At 36.4% G+C, this 20,126-nt stretch overlaps 1 protein-coding gene across 1 annotated transcript in view; it reads left to right on the top strand.

Moving 5' to 3' along the window:
* LOC127853729 (atrial natriuretic peptide receptor 1-like) overlaps positions 1-20,126 on the top strand; it is a 48,326-nt gene that overhangs the window by 24,327 nt on the left and 3,873 nt on the right. Inside the window, exons 15-21 of the mRNA XM_052388514.1 lie at positions 1-124; positions 1,481-1,652; positions 2,725-2,880; positions 16,713-16,893; positions 17,940-18,080; positions 18,620-18,743; positions 19,336-19,404. The exon at positions 1-124 is cut by the window's left edge and continues 53 nt beyond it. Of these exons, the coding sequence (XP_052244474.1) occupies positions 1-124; positions 1,481-1,652; positions 2,725-2,880; positions 16,713-16,893; positions 17,940-18,080; positions 18,620-18,743; positions 19,336-19,404 (967 nt within the window). The remainder of the gene's footprint in view (positions 125-1,480; positions 1,653-2,724; positions 2,881-16,712; positions 16,894-17,939; positions 18,081-18,619; positions 18,744-19,335; positions 19,405-20,126) is intronic.

Below are 20,126 nucleotides of genomic sequence, written 5' to 3'. Positions count from 1 at the left end.
ACCCGACCGTGCCTGCTTGCTCTGGGAGTACTGCGCCAAAGGAAGCCTTCATGACGTCATCTGGAACCAGAACATCAAACTCGATCAAATGTTCATGTTCGCGCTGAGTCATGATGTTGCAAAGGTGGGTTGTTATTTTATTTTTTAATATGTTGCAAATGTGGATTCAAATGTTCTATGATGTTGCAAAGGTAGATTGTTATATTTTACTTTGTGGCAAATGTTGATGGTTGTTTTTTTTTTTTTGTTTTGCTTGTTGAAAAGATAGAGTGTGATTTTGTATCGTGTTGGAAAGGGGGTTTGTAATTATTGTGATGTGCACATGCAAGGTGTATTTCTTAAGATGCTTTCAATTTCTCCTAATATTTTAACGATGTTGCAAAGCTGATTCGTTCTCTTTAACGACGTGGCGACGGTGGGCTATTATTTTTACGAAATTGCAAAGGCGTGTTGTTATATTTTACACCGATGGTAAGTTTGGTTGTAATTTGTATGATATTGCATTGGCGGTTTGTAGTATAAAGCGTTTTTTGTACAATTTTGCAATTGTAAGCTGTTCGTTTTGACTGTGTTGCAAGTAATTTTGTTATTGTTACGATTTAGTAAAAGTGAGTATATATTCCCTTTGATTAAACGACATTGAAAGCTTAATATTTCATTTTAGTCATTGTTTTTATGTTGGATTCGATGTGTTGCTATTTGCTTAATGTGTTGCTATTTGCTAAAATAAACTAACCGCATGGGCGACAGTTCGTGAAATATGTGCTACAAAATTTAAATATTTACATATTAACTTTTGAGTTGAAATGCAATTTGATGTTTCTTTTTGAGTTTTTTAGGTAATTGACAAGATCACTACAACTGACTACTTGTTTGTGAAACAAATCATTACAAGGAGAGCAGGTCACGATTATTTGCTAACATTGCGATGTTAATACAATTTCACATAAACTTTGTTTGCAAATGATCACTGAACAAGTTAAATTAAATGTCATATCTTGAAAAACAAAACAAGGCCGTGTGCAGGTAGTGTTCATATGATGAAAGAATAGCATTCTTAAATGTCATGCAGTCAATATCAAAGTCTCGTCTATGTTTAAAAAAAATGAATTCTTGTACTTTAAAGAGACGCATTACCATTAGATACAGATTTTTTTTAAACATGATAGTTTCAAAATACAAAAGCTTTCATAAGGGAAATCTTTACACACCTTTAATTGTGAAATATTTCACAATGTTAGCAGGTTATATGCGCGTGGTATACATTGGCTCTGGCTTTGAAGGATTTGAAAGAAAAAATCATGTCACATTATATGAGGAGTGTGTCCAGGAAAATATTTATTTTGTTAGTAGGCTGGCTAAAGCTAAGACCGGTTTTCAATTTAAGTTTTCAAGCTTTGAAGTTGTTGCTTACAGGTATTCAATGTTGGTACCATAAAACATCTATAACTAATGAAATATGTAATATTCAATACCCCAGGGTTTAGAATACATCCACAAGAGCGCAATACATTTCCATGGTAACCTGCGAAGTACGAACTGCGTGGTGGACAGCAGGTGGACATGCAAGCTGACGGACTTCGGAGTTCCGGCGATCCGGGATACGGGGAAGCATGCGTTACAACAGAACAACGAAGAAATACCATGGAAAAGTGTGTGACGAAGATTATTTATTATATCAGCCGTGCTCTGTGAAAAAGAGGTTAAATGCATGTGCGTAAAGTATCGTCCCAGAATAGCATGTGCAGTCCGCACAGGCTAATCAGGGACGAGACTTTCCGCCTTAACTAGATGTTTGCTAAGAAGAGACTTTCTCGAAACGAAAAATATCATAAAAGCGGAAAGTGTCGTCTCTGATTAGCCTGAGGATATGCTTTAAACCCCTTTTTCACAGAGCACGGCACATACATATTTAATTATAATAAGACTTGCGAATTCGCTATTTGAAGTCCAGAGACAGTCAATGTTTAATGGTTTCCAGCCGTTTTCTTTAAATTAGCAGCACATCAATATATTTTAAACAATAAAAAACAGAAATGGTTAATAGTGAACACGGTATGGAGTAAACTTCAAATATGCGCAATAAAGCAAATGAAAGCATTTCGTACATGCTTACTGTAACCCGTCACGATGATATGTTCGATGATACATTAGATAGATATTGATGCCTAGGATGTAAAAAGACATATAATTTTTCTGTTTGAATCCATTGTTATTTAAAAATTTGAAAGAAATCCCTAAAACAACATTTAATAATATTTATATAGAAATTGGCTTCCCATTTACAATCGGATGCGGTTTATTATAACATTTTACAATTATATGTACTCCTGTTTTCAAAAGGAGGTTTGGAGACGAATTGCCGCTACATATGCATTTTCTTTTCAAATGATATTTTCATCAATATGAAATGTATAGCAAATGTAAAACGTAGCTAAAGAAAATACTTATTACATGGTAGGGAGTTTAGTGAAATCCATTTGAAACTTATTACTTTGACGGTTCATTCCACGGAAGACACTAGCTTGTTTATCATTTATTGTAGCTCTTAACTAATAACTACTGTTAACTGTATTGTAAAAAATCAATTCAAAGGTGCACGTGAAGTAAAGATAATATATGAAATGGAGTTGAGTGAAATTGATTTGAAACTTACTACTTATTGTGTTCGTTCCACGCAATAAATGAATTGGCTTATCAACTGCTGTACCTCTTTACTTTTAGAGCTGTTGTGGATGGCTCCGGAATGTCTCCGAGAGGAGCGCAAGGACCGGCCTGTAGACCGTCAGAAGGTGGACATCTACGCGCTTGCCATCATCCTTAAGGAGGTCTTCACAAGGTCCGGACCTTTCACAGAGTTCCCTTTCCTTGTGGAGCACGGTCAGTGGAATATGTGTCGGACTCAGGGTTTTAGTTGAATATGTGTCGGGCTCAGGGTTTTAGTTATATATGTGTCGGACTCAGGGTTTTAGTGGAATATGTGTCGGACTCAGGGTTTTAGTGGAATATGTGTCGGACTCAGGGTTTTAGTGGAATATGTGTCGGGCTCAGGGTTTTCCCTTCTTATGGAATGGCCGTCTTTCCGAAATTGAGAATTTTGCGACTCGAATTGTCACAATTTAAAAATGTCCCCGACTCATTTTTTTCACGATTTTGAACAATTGGCGACTCTTTTTTTTCGATAATTTTGGCACAGCTGGCGACTCTTTTTTAAATGAGGGGGCAAAGGCCGCTTCACATACATGGGGGAAAGCTCTTGGCATATACAGGACACAATTCGCTGTAATGAATCGAATCATATGTCGGCTGTTTTACTTCTTTCTTAATGATAGATCACGAAAAAAGCTATTTTTATCTCAGCAAACAAGAAAATCACTTTGTCCGTTGTTTTCTGGTGTACTTTACAACGAGATCGATTACTTACTCTAGCAAAGTCTCGAATCGAGAATTATATAGCTGTTTTGCCTTTTGCCATTTATACCTTTTGCGTTTACATCGTTAATTGAAATGTTAAACATACATTACGAAATCAGTTTTGAAAACGATTGACTCTAAAAACCTTTAAAGCAATGATACATTACTAAGGCGTTCGCTTTTCTTATATTTGACAAGAAAGGTCGGGTAATACCTCCGATAGATTCTGGTATACTTAACTTTAAATATGTCATTTTCACGTAAACTACATCGCAAAACTCGTGTGATTGCTTGTTGAGATAACGTTTTTTTTTTTCGTTTATTGGGACTATCTTGTATTTGTGACCTTATAAGAAAGATACTACGTAATGTTCTGGAGAAAGAACAAGAGCCTATTCATTAAACAGGTTTCATATAATTAGTTTAAACATATTTTATTTCCAAATTGACAATTACAAATAAATAACAATTCACAAAGTATTATATGGAAAAAGGGTCGGACCTAAAGTTCTACAATTATCGGGGGTCTTTCCATAGAGTACAAAGTTACATCGATAAAAGTGACTGTTTTAGAAGTAAATATTAGTGTCGTTTTGGAAATTTTTCAAAAACTACTTAAAAAATAGATGCAAAAACTACTTTGACTATAATGATAGTAATAATAATTATCAAATTAGTATTAATAATGGTAATAATAATTATAATAGTAATAAAAATAAATAATAATGACAATAATGGTTATAATAATAATAATAATAATAATAATAATAATAATAATAATAATAATATAAGTATAATGAAACAAGGTAATATACAATAATGCACAATAATGAGTCCTGTCCTGGTGCGTCTATGCAAAACGCTTCGTCTCCGATATAAATCTTTGCACTTCAGTAAAAATAATGCCATTTTCTTCGTCGTTCAATGATTGTTTTCCATGGAGAAGAATTACATTATTTAAAGGGTGAAACGACCGCAATGCATTAAAAAGATTCAATCGATGTGTGTGGTACTTAGTGCATTCAAAGAAAAAATGTGAGGCATTTTCTATCTCGCTGCCACAGGAGCAAACAGGCGAAGCAAACAAATGGTTTTGAAACAAGTCGGAGTTGAGTCACTGCAATTATTTCTTAATGTTGCATGTAATACGGAGGATTTCCTATTCCTAGTAAAAAACTATTGGGGAATCTTTTCGCTAGCAAAAAATACGCGTTTCAAGTTTGATTTAAAATGTGAAATAGTATTGCTGTTACGAATATTTCTGTCTAAGGAATTCCATAGATCTATGGCAGAGGGTAAAAAGGAACGGGAATATAATTGTGTCCGCCGTGATACAATGACGTAGTCGTCTCCGTTGCGAAGAGAGCGCGATGATTGTTGATTTACTGTAGGTGGGAGAAGATTTGCCAAATAAGTGGGACTATGACCATTATGTACTTTGTACATATTAATTAGTTTCATATACTGTCGTCTTTTATCAAGAGACGGCCATTTTACTTCGTTGTACACATTAACGAGTGAAACAGATCTGGTTAGACCGCAGACAATTCGCGCAGCTTCGTGTTGAATTTTATCTAATAATTCCTTTTCGAATAAAGAGCATCCGTCCCAGACGACACATGCGTATTCAAGTATTGGGCGCAAATGAGTGACATATATAGTGTTTAAGCTTTTTCTGGAAACTTTAAATTTAAGAGACCTCATTATTCCCAGTACTTTCGATGCTGATTTTAGAATGTTATTAATATGATCATGCCATTTGCCGTCATGTCCTAAAGTTAGACCAAGATGTTTATGACTTTCCACAAAATTAACCGGAATATTATTAAAGGAAAGTTGAGGTAATCGAACATGTTTTTGGGTTGTAAATAAAATTGCTTCCGTTTTCTGTGGATTGAAGTCAACCAGCCATCTTTTGGCCCACAAGTTTATCTGATGTAAATCATGATTCACTATTCCCTCAAGATCACTTAAATTGGATGTTATACAAGATAAAGACGTATCATCTGCGAACAAACGGGTGATGCTAAGAAGATTATTGACAATGTCATTAACGTAAATAAGAAAAAACAACGGACCAAGGACTGAGCCTTGAGGAACGCCAGCTTTTACTTGCAACACATTGGACATAGAGGATCTGACAAATACTTTTTGAGTTCGGTTAGATAAATAACTCTTTATCCATTTTAACAAACTACCACTGATCCCATTTTCTTTAAGTTTGAATAAGAGGCCTTGATGCCATAGGCGGTCAATCAACTTGGAAATATCACAAAAACATACAAATAACTGTTTTATCGTCAAGAGAACGAGCTATTTGATCGAAAATATCAATAAGCTGGAAGACAGTAGAGTGACCTCTAAGAAATCCCGACTGCTTACAATATATAAGGTTATGCGAAACAAAGTGGTTATAAAGATGCTTATAAACAACTCTTGTCATTAATTTACCAAGGCAGCTTAAAAGCAAGATGGGACGATAATTCGAGGGTGTATTTGCATCTCCTTTCTTAAATAGGGGCATGGCCATTGCTTTATTCCACAGTGCAAGAAACGTGCATTCTTGTAATGATTTGTTAAAGAGCAAGCAAAGAGGTTTTGTTATTGAGGAACACGTACGCTTAAGAACTAAATGGCTAAATCTTCACCAACCGCTTTATTAGTAAATAAAATCTTAATTATATCTTTTATTTCAGATTCATTAATTGAAACTTCGTCTAAGCAATTAAACGCAAAAACACTAGAGTCATGTGTAGAACTCCGGAAGATGTGTCTAGCGTTGATATTGATACGAAATAATTATTTAGACAATTTGCCTTTTCTTCGTCAGACATATAAATATTTACATTTCCATCAGGATCAATGGTTTTTAAGGGCGGTATCATATCAGAAGAAGAATGTGAGCCCATGAGTTGTTTTAAGAGCTTCCAATATTGCTTAGAGTTAGACGACTGTAAGTCGTTTAAAGTTGTTTCTATATTTGAGAAAAATTGTTCTTTAGCATGTTTAATCGTATTGTTAACTCTATTGCGAACATGCTTGAATTTAGCCCAATTGTTTGCAGATGGATGTTTTATCGCTTGGGATTTGAGTCGATCGCGTTTCCGCGTACAAGAACGTTTCATGGAATTATACCAGGGTTTATCGTTAGGACGCACTGTGACAAGTTTAAATGGGCTACTCAATTTCATTAATTCAAGTAATTTGTTTGTAAACAATAAAGTTGCTTCGTCTATGTTTGTATGGTTAATGAAGTTCCAGTTTTCGCTATCAATTAAAGCATTTAAACGATTGAAGTCTGCACGTTTATATAACCACACATGTCTCATGGTCGGTTAGCTACTTTAATATGTACGGCCGTTGCATGGTGATCACTGATGGAAGAACAGACGGGAATAATCTCGCTATCGAGCACATTAAGAGTATTGGATACAACTATAAGATCAAGTAAGGTAGAAGTGTTAGCCGTGACTCTGGTTGCATTTGTAATCGTATTACGTAAATGAAATAGAGCCAGTGTATGTTTTAAGCGCATGAAGTTTTTAAGTTGGTCCTCATTAATGTCTCCGACCATAATTAAGTTTGAATTCACGTCAAGAGCTTTATCGATACTTACTTCAAAATCCTCCCAAAACGCTACACTAGTGCTTGGGGGACGATAGAAACAGCACAATAGTGCAGTGAAATTGACGGCTTGAATTTCTATCCAGATCGAGTGCAAGGCGTGGCATTCTAACTCAACCATTCGGCGCGATAATATAGACTGATTCACGTATATAAGTAAACCGCTTGAATACGCTGTATAATCCTTCCGGTGGAACGCCATATTAAAGCCTTCAATTGTTAGTTCATTATTAGATGCGATATCGGTAAGATGAGTTTCAGTAAAACATAGGATGTCGAAATCACACAAGTTTTTAATATAGTCAAGTTTGTTTCTAATTGAACGCACATTACGATGCAGAACGCTGAGAGAGCAGCTGCTATCTGGCCCCGGATTAAGCTCAATATCGCCCGACAATAGGAGCAGTAACTGTATTATGTAAGAAAAAAAACATGTTTAAGGCGTATATATTCGCTCGGAGTATATATCTGAGAAAAAATGCATGCGAATATTGAAAGAGGAAAGAAATAAACAGCAAAAAATCTGATTTTGCATTCCACGTGAAACACAACCTTGAATGACAAAGGAATTTACTATTTAGATGAATTGAATAATCCCACGGTCATTCTGTAATAGGTAATATCGTTACCTATTTGGTAGGAGGACAACGCACACACATACGAAAAACGAATGACCGTGTGATAAGAAAACCTAAAGTGCATATTGAGACAGCTGATTGCTGCACACTGGGCAGGACTATTATTTGACATAAGATAATAATAATAATATAAAGAATAAAATGATACATTCTTTGTATGAATAAGTTGATTAATTGATAGTATAGGTTCAGCAAGAATACACAGGGTGATACACAATGAGCTACTGAGTGTAAAGAAAAGATATAAAACAAACACGTCTTAAAAGGCTTTTCAAACCTAACATTTTGAATATTGGAGAGAAATTAGTAGAAATATATGCCAAGTACCTTGCATCAGTATGGCACCATTTTCAACGACAAAGATCTGAGCAACACACGCATACATGCACAAAGACATACGTACAGCAAAAAAAATATATAAAAATACACACAAAACCCCCACAAAAAATATACATACAAGCATAAGACAATCAGACACATGCAAAGATACATATTAGCTCACATACAACTACGAAAACATACGCTTATGGAAAAAAAATCAACGATGTGAACAGATGAATGCGTGTATAGCGCGGACGTGATCCTTGAAAAAAAAGACAGACAAAAGAAAAACAAACTTTTTTTGGCTTTAAGTATTCAAATATTAGAATGCTGGCAAAGCATAGCGCAAAACAGTAGCATTAGGATAGTGTAGTGAATATATGACTATACACATGTACATTGAATAAAAATAATGAAGTCAATGTATGACTGTTAACATGTACAATGTATAATTATCAAAGTTGTCGCTTCAAGAAACAACAGCTTGTATGCTTAAATATAAGATAGAGCCTCAAATGCGTAAATATATAATAGCGAAGTAATGGAACGTTAAGGTAATACTATTTTTTGGGAGTAAACTGAGCGAGCTCGTACATGCATGAAAGTTTACATTCGTCCGTGCTAATGTTTGCCTCAATTTCAGTGTATGTGAAAATCAAAGAAAGTACCCATTCCATAGAAAAATAATAAATCTAAAAAACAAAAAAGGATCAATTTTAGAGACACTGCGTTTTAGAGTGCCGACCAGGTTGAAATAACTGTGCTGCAAATATTACGAAAACAATTTAAAAATCAGATATCATGGTCGCATGTACATAACTACAGTTAACGAAAATATCACCTTTTTACCCAAAGAATAGTCGTTCATACCGAATAATACGATGATTAATGCTCAACAAAGTAAAGATCAATACAAGTATAATCACGTGTTATAGTGGAAAGCGAGCTATTTAGAAGTTCACGCCGAATGACTGTATGTATTTAAAATGATATCAGCTCATCAAGGGATTTGGCAACTAATAATAGATGATCGTACAGACTGAAAAATTGTCGTTTTCGTGGAGGCAACAACAACAACATGCCGAGCATGTAGTAATGCTTTAGAGACTAAAAACAAAAACAAAAACAAAACAATGGAGGGGTGGGGCGGGGTAGTTGAACAAAAAAACCAACAATCAAAACAGCAATAGATAAGTACAGCGTTGACACAATTTGTTTAATGCTGTTGAATGCGCCAAGGTTGTTCACATGATGAATACATATAATTATAAATCACGTGTTTACTCCCTAGTAAGTGACAGTCTCTAAAACTACATAATTATAGTTCAGACACCCATGGCTTAGGTTAAGCTACTTAGCAAAAATTGTGTTGACTGGAATCCGAAAATAGTTATTCTTACTCAGTAAAATTCAATGAGTATAGAAGTATTTTAGTAAAAAAACTGTTCAAAGCGAGCACGATGTTCACATGGTGAATAAAAGCAATTACTGATCACGTGTGTACTAACATATGAAGTATGTAACATAGGTTTAATCGTATTACGTGGTCTATACATCGACTAGATTTCGAAATTGCGATAAGATGTGTTTACGTAATTAATAGCCGTAACATAATGCGTAAAATTACATACAATTTTAAGTGGAGTTCAACGTTTGGGTTTGGGGGGGGGGGGGGGGAGAGGGGTAACAAACGTACATTACAAGAACGAGTAAAGTAATAAAAAAGAAAATCAAACAAACACGCGATTAACACAAACAAGTACGCATGCATTAGAAAAAAAATCTGTCACATGATTTATTAGACAACGAAGCACTTCATCAGTTTGTCCAACAACAACAACAACAAAAAAGTCCGTTCGTAGAAAAAGTTTAAATTAGGTACATTTAAAGGCTCTATAAAGGTGACAAATCCAATTATTATGCATATCAACTGTTCTGATTTTTACCGGATTTCAGTTACTCTTGCATAAAAACTGCTAATAAAACAGCTTAGGTACAACGTTGTCAAGAATTATGGAAGATAAACCCGTTTCATAATTGGAAGAAATGTTTACATTTTTGCAACTAACGTGATGTGTAGCCTCAGAGCGGTGACATATGCTAAAAATAGCCGAAAGAAAATTCAATTTTAATTCTATTTTAAACAAATTTTAACCAGCAGAAAGTAACTTATTAGATCACTACAAACGTTTTAACCATTTAGAAGAGACCTACTTTGTGGGTGATACCGGAAAACGTTAAAAATCATCGTTATATTTTTGGTGACCTGAGTCACTTTCACTTTCTCTTTTCCGAGTTTGTAGACACAATTGACTTGGAGGACACTTTATTTTGAGCTCAAAACAAGTTGTTTTGCTTATTTTTTAATGATAATGTCCAATAGCATATTTTTATTGTTTTTTGATAAATAAAATATGAAAAAATATTTAAAAATCGGTAAATAATACGGATCTTCATCTTTATAGTGCCTTTAATTATAACTCCGGGCCGATGCACCGGTCTAATTCAGTTGCTAAAGGTATAAGGCAGCATCCACAAATTTGATCATAAGTGTATAGATTGACAACAATTTAACACCGCTTTTTTAAGGTGAATACTTTTGGAAAATTAAGGAAATAATAGTACCAATATTGATGTTGAGGACGTGCTGTGATAGCATTTTACACTGAATCTTTCTCACAACGACCATTACGCCTGTAAAGTTAGCAACGATAAGTATGTAATGTTATCAATACCTTGGGCATTTTAATGAAATTTTAACGTTGTTAACTGTCGCATCAGTATGACTTCAATTCATCAATATGGGTGACCCTATGAATTTTGAGCTTCGAGTCCTTAACTAGAATATTCCCGCCAGATGACCACGCGCCAAGTAGGCGACCGGATTTCACTAGGGCTCTCGCATTGAAAAATAGGGAGCTTCTCCTGGAAGTTAGGTCCTCACTGATGAAGGTGTTCTTGTAGCCGTTGTCTTTCAGGCTTGATCGGGCTAGGTAAAGTTTTTGCCTGGACGTGAACTTCACTATAATGTCCCGGGGTTTGTTGGGATTTGGTTTCCCGACCCTGTGAGATCTGTCTATTTCTGCCAAGGATATTTCGGAGCCAATCGCATTTGACAGTTTGATAATTATATCGTTAGTGTTTTCAGAGTTGATTTCCGGTATTCCAGAGACACGGACTAAGTAGCGCCTAGAGTATTGCTCTTGCTCATCTAGTTTCATTTCAAATAGACCAGTAGTGGCCTTCAGCTTTGAGTTCTCGTTAATCAGCTGAGTATTTGCGTGTTCAAGAGCTTCCAGTTTGGAGGTGAATTTGTCAATAACGCTCGACACCACATTCTCGACGATTCATTCTATATGGGAACGAAATGTCGCTACCAAGGTGTTAGAAATTTTTTGAATGGCTTCTTCAGACAGAGATATAGTCGACTCGCTAAGTGATGGTGCAGTGGGTGACTCCATGATGGTCTGGATATAATTAGGCCGCTTAAGATCGTTTATTAGTTCGTTATCAGGAGAACTTAGCGCTCGCTTGCTGTTCCTGGTGCGATCTGGGGTCTCAAGTGAATTTGATATTTACCCGAAATCGATAAGTCACAAGGGCTATACGTTTAACAGTTTTAAGAAAGAGATCATACCTGTTGATTATAGCCTAATATATAGTCCAATTTATCACGACACTGTATTCAATCACCACAATCCAAGAACAATGTGCTGTCAGAAGATCTGTTTATAGATCGAGTACTTGCAAAATACCAGCATAACGTAACCTGATAACTTAAAAAGGACCAACACTCGCAAACACTCGTAATCACTTGCAACACTTGCAATCCATCACTTTCATGTGCATATCACAGTTCACTTTGACCGGAACGATCACAATTACAACATTTTACAAGTCTTCTAGCATAATTTTAACTTTAGCCTTGTTCAAATTAATAACATTTTAAATATTTGCGCGATTTTAAATCACTTGTAGCTACATAATAAACCATATACTATCCAAGCGAGATCGACGTTTTCATCGCTAGCAAAAATCGATAACCAAGAGCTGTGAAAAAACACGTCTTGTCACCATGAAAGCCGATCAAAATTTTCATATAATTGAACTATGTAATTCCAAAATATTTAACTAACTTTATTTCATTCGAGTTTCGCGCTCTCCCTTAATTTTGCTAATCAATTCTTGAACAATTATGTAGTATTAAGTATCCTGTCTTCAGGCAAATGATTGATCAAACTTATGATCACCCAGACACCAAACCACCGCAGTGGTCTGTACTTTCTGGTATTGATATCACGGCACCAAACATAAGGCTCATTATGAAAACCAGATAATGCGCTAAAGCACGAAATTTCACATTGCTATAAATGGGCCATGCTCTGTGAAAAAAGGGTTTGATGTATGTAAGTAAAGTGTCGTCTCAGATTAGCCTGTGCGGACCAGTGACCAAACTTTCCGCTTAAACTAGATTTTTGATAAGAAGAGACTTTGTTTAAACGAAAAATATAATAAAAGCGAACAGTGTCGTCCCTGATCAGCCTGTGCGGACTTTTCGTTCAAAAGTTTGAATTATTTAACATTAATCAAAACCGACGATCTCAGGTTTTCGGGTATTTGGGTCAGATGCACAGTCGGTAGTTATATAGAGTGCAATTTGTAAACATGCGAATATTTCTATATTATTATAAATGTTGTTATTCGGTTTGTTCAATTCTCTTAACCCATTTATGCCTAGCGTCTAGAAAAAAGGCCTTGGCAAACAGCGTTGACCCAGATTAGAAGCCGCATGATGCGGCGTCTCATCTGGGTCTACGCTGTTTGCTTAAAGGAATTTCTGTAATAAATATTCTAAATATAAAAATGAATGTACTAGACATCCCTTAGTTTAGAAATAAATTGATCCGATTTACAAGGATGGGAGAGTCCACTAGGCATAAATGTGTTAATAGTGTTTACCTTATACCTGGATCTCATGGGTTCAGCGTTCAATAAAGATATCGACACAACTGTTGTATTGTTTGGCCGTGTGAAATTGCCAACAACTCGTTTCATAAAAATCATATCCTGTATATCAACGTGATACCAGAGAATCGAATGTAAACATACATGTATCGTTGGGAAGATTCCAAGAAAAACCGCAGAGTAGAACGTCCAAGTAAATTTGACAAAGCCTTAACACGGTTTATAATAATTTTAAAGAATATGTCACAGGCAGGATTTACTCCGAAATCTAGTGTAAGGCCTATCGCAAAGACCTGCGTCAGTGTCGCTCTTTGGTCCTTTTACGTATAAGAAACCTCGGCGTGTCATATACATCATCTATTAAATGAACAATAAATGTAATTGTTAAGTTGTTCCGTTCGTGGTCGGACGCAAAGAAAAATGTGTTAATAAATTTTAGAAGAATTATAGGAATGACACGTCAGTTGACGTTAACCAAACCACAAGAACCACAATGTTATCACGATGCTTTGTGACTAGGGAAATTATCCTTAAAATAGGACGTTTGCGCTAATATAATAATCGCCCATAATTGCACATGTGCAAAAAGGCGACATGTGCCTTCTCATTTCAATGTCACATGGTATATTCTGCACCAAGGGGGCGATATTATGGCACTCCCACCCATGAATGCATTGGTAATCTAGTTATTGGGGTCTCTACTTTGTAGACAATCTTATCAACTGGTTGTTGAGGCTATAAATGAGCATCGCTCTTTGAAAAGGGGATTTAATGCCTCTGAATAAGGTGTTGTCCCAGATTAGCATGTGCAGTCCGCATAGGCGAATCAGGGACGACACTTTCCGCTTTAACCTGATTTTGGCTTAGAAGATGCATTATTTGAACGAAAAATATCATAAATGCAAAAAGTGTCATCACTGATAAGTCCGTGCGGACTGCATGCGGCGTCTCATCAGGGTCTGCGCTGTTTGCTTAAAGGAATTTCTTGTAAGAAATAATCTCAATATATAAATAATTATACTAGACATCCCTTATTTTGGAAATAAATTGATCCAATTTAGAAGGATGGGAGATTCCACTAGGCATCAATGGGTTAAACACGAACACTTCACAGCGCAATCGCCATGCAAAGTTGTCTTTCAATTCTCTCACATACAATATCTGCCATTACAAGAAACCCGAATAGATTTGGACGAGTTGTTTCGTTTTGTTTAGGTATTATATATAAAAAGCAGTGTCATTTTGTAATGTTTTGAAAATAGTGTATAAGGTCAGGTTCATAATAAACAAGAGATGTGTTTGTCAGAAACACAATGACCCCTACTGCGCCGCTTTGAAGCCATATATTTGACCTTTGACCTTGATGGATGACCTTGACATTGACCTTTCACCACTCAAAATATGCAGCTGTATGAGATACACATGCATGCCAAATATCAAGTTGCTATCTTCAGTATTGCAAAAGTGTATATAAAATGGGCGATTTTGACCCATATTTTGACCTTTGACCTTGAAGGATGACCTTTACATTGACCTTTCACCACTCAAAATGTGCAGCTCCGTGAGATACACATGTATGCAAAATATGAAGTTGCAATCTTACAATATTGCAAAAGTTATGGCAAATGTTAAAGTTTGACTCAAACAAACAAAGCAACAAACCAACAAACCAACAAACCAATAGACTGGGCACAAATAATATGTCCCCCACTATAGAAGCGGGGGACATAAAAATACCTAAATTAAAAAAGTAAAAACTAACAACGGGAGAATAATTGTACCACGTGGCTCGGCTATCGTCACGTGGTTGGTTATAACGACAAGGATTTGATCCAGCTTTGCTGGTTCTAGTCAAATCTTTGCGCGGCGGTTGTGCATAACGCAGCATTAAGAGGGCATTCACTAGAAAGTGCGAAAAGCCTGGGGCGAATAGACTTGGTATATACATTGACTGCACAATATAATTGATACAATGTAGCACTTATACCGAAATATATATATGCGTATACTACACTCACTGACGACGAGGGTTTTATATTAAAAAATGACGTACACAATTAATATCCTACCATTCAGTAACAGTTTTAAAAGATCCACGAAAAGACGAAATGTAACTGCGTACACTATCACATTCTTGTGAGCGATTACGAAAAAACGTAGATAATAAATTAAGTTAATTCTCTATTGTTTCTCAATTTGCATAGTCGTACAGAGAAACACTCAAAGCTAGTCGCTGTTTTGGGGGATTTTCGTAAATTGTACGTTTAATAAAATCTGCAAGTCGGTCAAAATAACGAAATGTTGACACGTCATTTTGCATTCATTAAAGTAATTATAGCATTTTCAAGAAATTTATTGTCGTCGAATAACATGTTGACAAGCAAAAACAAAAATATTCGAAAACAGGGAAGAAACTTCCACAAACAAATAAAACATCAACACGGGATAACAAGTTCTTAACATGATCAATATTTTTCGAGATATCGCTGATTCTCGGGCAAATACTATTGAATACTTCAGTATGCATTCAATGGCATGGCTATGATGCCGCTATGGTATTCGTCTCGCGATTTGGAGGTCACGTTTTTTTCCGCATTTAGATAATGTTCTAAAGATAGAAAGTGTTTTCTCGAGTTTACGATTTTTTCGTTTTCATGAATCGTAATAAAGCATGTGCGTATAAATGAGTCGCGTTCTGAGAAAATTTGGCATAATGCATGTGCGTAAAGTGTCGTCCCAGATTAGCCTGTGCAGTCCGCACAGGCTAATCAGGGACGACACTTTCCGTCTAAACTTGATTTTTGCTAAGAAGAGACTTTCTTTAAACAGAAAATATCATAAAAGCGAAAAGTGTCGTCCAAGATTAGCCTATGCGGACTGGGACGACACTTTACGTACATGCATTATGCCCAGTTTTCTCAGAATGCGACTCAAATTATGCAATCAGACTACGTTATACACGCATAACTTATGTTGTATATAAAAGGTGATGAGAGTTATCTGTTTGCAAAAAATAACCCGATCAATCTGTTGAACTAAAACATGCACATTTGCATGATGGAAAAAAATCTAGGTGAAAATTGAGTTTTGTCAGCAATGTTGAAAGAAAGATATTCGCGCAAAAAAAACAACAACAACAAAATATATTCGTGCACGAGTGCAAGAATCATCTAAGAATGTTTAAAGGCTTAGTTTTATTTCGTTTCAGCGAATGTATAAAAAAGGTTTATTAAAGAACAAAATGCAGGCGCTGGTGTTGAATATGTGCATAAACAAATCGGGGAGAATGGGGCGCGTGCAGTTTCGATGGTAGAAAACCTTTCGGCCTGTCTTATATAAAAATATTAAACATATATTGACAAATAAAATAATTATAACTTTTGGAGCGTTTATTTCAATTTGTTAAATATATATAATTACATCGTAGATCGAATCCATGTATGTTTGTAGTATTGGAATACAAAATGTGTGAAAGAGCAACTCCAAAAAATATGTTCAGGTACTGACATTGATAAGAGTCGCGCTCCATGAAAGAGGTCTGATGCATGTTTGTAAATTGTCGTCCAAGGTAAGCTAATGAGGGACGACACGTTCCGCTTTTACGACATTTTTCGTTTAAAATAAGGTTAAGCCGGAAAGTGTCGTCCCTTATTAGCCTTTGCAGACTTCTAAGGTTAATATGGGACGACACTTTACGCACATGCAATAAGCCCCGTTTTCTTATAACTAAGCTTTGTTTTTGGTTCTCAGAAATCATCGAGAAGGTGCGCGTGCATGTGCGGGGCGAGAAGCCCTTCCGGCCGATGTTGTCGCTGCAGCTGCGGCAACACACGGAACTCACATCGCTCATCGAGGACTGCTGGCACGAGGAGCCACCAGGGCGCCCTTCCGCAACCCGGGTGCTCAAACAGCTCCAGAAAATAAACCCGCAGTGAGTGGGATACGTTTGCTGATGCTTGAGATAATTTAGCTTCACTCTGTGAAAAGGGGTTTTAACGCATGTGCGTAAAGTGTACTCCCAGATTAGCCTGTGCAGTCTTCACGGGCTTATATGGGACTACGATTTCTGCCTTAACGGGAGTTTGTCTAAAAAGAGACTTCCCGTAAGTGAAAATTCCATGGAAGCGGAAAATGTTGTCAATGGTAAGTCTGTGCCCCCTTTCACAGAGCGAGAAAAATTTGTATAATACAAAAGTATACGGCTTAAAAGTTTCTGTTTAATGAGTTCTTACCTTGTCCACCATACTAATATGATGTTTACTTTGATGGCATCACGTCTTATTATAGACGTTTATTTAATTGAAAACTATTTCGTTTGTTAGAAAATTGCTTTATTTTGTTAATTTTGGGAAGCTCTTGGTTGACCTGGTATATAGACTGCACGTTACGTACAAACGAAGTGTCACGCTTGGTATGATTGTAGTGTCAAGCTTGGTGCAAACGTTGTGCCACGCTAGGTAAAAAAAGTAGCTTCACGCTAGGTACAAACGTAGTGTCACGCTTGGTACAAACGTAGTGACACGCTTGGTATAAACGTTGTGTCACGCTAGGTAAAAAAGTAGCGTCACGCTAGGTACAAACGTAGTGACACGCTTGGTACAAACGTTGTGTCACGCTAGGTAAAAAAGTAGCGTCACGTTAGGTACAAACGTAGTGTCACGCTTGGTTCAAACGTAGTGTCACGATTGGTACAAACGTTGTGTAAAGCTAGGCAAAAACGTAGCTTTACGCTTGGTACAAACGTAGTGTCACGCTTGGTTAAAACGTAGTGTCACGCTAGGTAAAATAAGTAGCCGTCACGCTAGGTACAAACGTAGTGTCACGCTTTGTACGAACGTAGTGTCACGCTTGGTAGAAAAGAGTCTCTCGCTGGGTCGTGTGCAACATTACATGCAACACAATTTAGAAACCGCGTTCTGTATAAGTTCATATCTGAGAGGAATAGGTCTAAAAAATGTACGTGTTACCCGTTTATAGAAACCTGTCGATGATTGACAACATGATCGTGATGCTGGAGAAGTACGCAAACCACCTCGAGGAGCTGGTGGCAGAGCGGACCAGCGAGCTGGACGCCGAGAAGGCCAAGACAGAGGCCCTGCTCTACCGAATGTTACCTCAGTAAGTAAGGCCACGGCCCTGCTCTACCGGATGTTACCTCAGTAAGTAAGACAAAGACCGCGGCCTTGCTTTACCGAATGTTGCTTCAGTAAGTAAGGCCCAAACCGAGGCAAAGCTCTAACGGACATGACCTCACTAATATAGGCCAAGACCGTGGCCTTTTTCTACTGGATGTTACTTCAGTTAAATAAGGCTAAAATCATAGCAATGCTGTACCGGATGTTACCTCAGTAAGTAAAGCCAAAACAGAGGCCTGCTCTGCCGGATGTTACCTCAGTAAGTAGGGAGTTAAAAAACGCCAAAAGTGTTATAATTTAAAAGAAAACTGTGTTTTAGGAGATTGGGCACACTTGTATTTTGGCAGACGTTTCGTGACACTAGTGTTGTTTGCTAATGCTTATAGGGATGACGGGTATTATTGTACATTGATCAATGATTGTTCTTTTTTGTCTGACAATTGTCATATCTCTACGTCTCAGTCCATAATTTTTGCTGATTTGCGATTTATGACGTCAAATTGATTACATCACTGTTTACAGGACGGTTGCCGAAGAGCTCAAGCAGAGACGACCAATCAAAGCCGAGCATTTTGATGAGAGCACCCTGTATTTCTCCGATATAGTCGGCTTCACTACCATATGCGCCAGCAGTACACCGATAGAGGTACAATACCTACTGTATTTACATTAGGTTTCATTTTTATATGAAACCAAAAAGATACCAATATGAAATGTTTTTACCGTTTTTCTATAACTAGCATGCATTAAAGTAATATCAACGACGAACAGATATGACGTGTTTTGTTTTTATGTATGCCTTAACACGACTTTTTTAATCGTTACTACTATTGAGTTACTTGTGCAAACAAAATAACTTAGTCGTTGGAAAGACTTGGTAAATCGTGGTAAAGGTACACACAGTTTGAAACGCATTTATAAGCAAGAATTTGTCCGTTTTATATTAAGATTATGTACATGTAAGCCTACCTTTTAATGTTTAGTCATTTCGAATAATGCGTTAAACACAAGTTAAACACCAGTTACTTAGTCGTTTCCAACAGAAAGCTATGTCGTTACCACGACTTACCAAGTCGTTCATATTCACAGAGGTCACATATTTACCATCGTAGAAATGAGATCAATGTTATTATAACTATTTTGCATTTCCGCAGCAATGTTTCCAAAAGTATCGAAACACAACAACAACAGCAAAAATACATAATTCTATCATAATGATTAAAATTTATTCATTTCAGGTTGTGAACCTTCTCAACAGTCTGTACACACTTTTTGATGATATCATCACAAGATATGACGTTTACAAGGTAGAGTAAACAGATCTTAATTTTAAAGTAACTCAATGGAAGTTTCCACAGAACTATGAAACTTCTCAATTTCTGTCTTAGCCTCAACTTATAATACTGACCAATGATGACATTATTAATATTTGAGCATTGGTTTAAAGGGATCTTTTCACGCTTTGGTAAATTGACAAAATTGAAAAAAGTTGTTTCAGATTCGTAAGTTTTCGTTTTAGTTATGATATTTGTGAGGAAACAGTAATACTGAACATTAACCATGCTCTAATATAGCCATTATATGCATCTTTTGACGATTTTAAAACCTAAAAATTATAAAGCGTTGCAACGCGAAACGATTGAATAATTTGGAGAGTTCTGTTTTTGTCGTTACATTTTGTGAAACTACGAAGATTGCTTATATAAGGTATAAAATACGTCAAGAATGTGTACTCGGCGGAATAGCTCAGTAGGCTAAAGCGTTTTTACTTCAGGACTCTGGCAGGACTCCAGGGGTCACTGGTTCGAAACCTGCTCCGGGCAATGTTCTTTTCGTTTTTTTGTTTTTTTTTCTTGATTTTTTACTGGAGCTTTTACGATCCAATGTTTACATTTATCAATATAAAGCATTTAATGAATAAGTTTAAAAAATGCCAAAATCTGTGAAAATGTAGTTACGAAGATTTAAGGTCGCGGTTGCTTTCTGGATATGATGTCCGCATAGTGATCGGAAGGTCCTGGTTTTAAAC

Source organism: Dreissena polymorpha, chromosome 1, assembly GCF_020536995.1.
Source record: "Dreissena polymorpha isolate Duluth1 chromosome 1, UMN_Dpol_1.0, whole genome shotgun sequence".
NCBI lineage: Eukaryota > Metazoa > Mollusca > Bivalvia > Myida > Dreissenidae > Dreissena > Dreissena polymorpha.
Note: the sequence above shows the minus strand (reverse complement) of the source record. Positions and strands in the feature narration are given on the sequence as shown.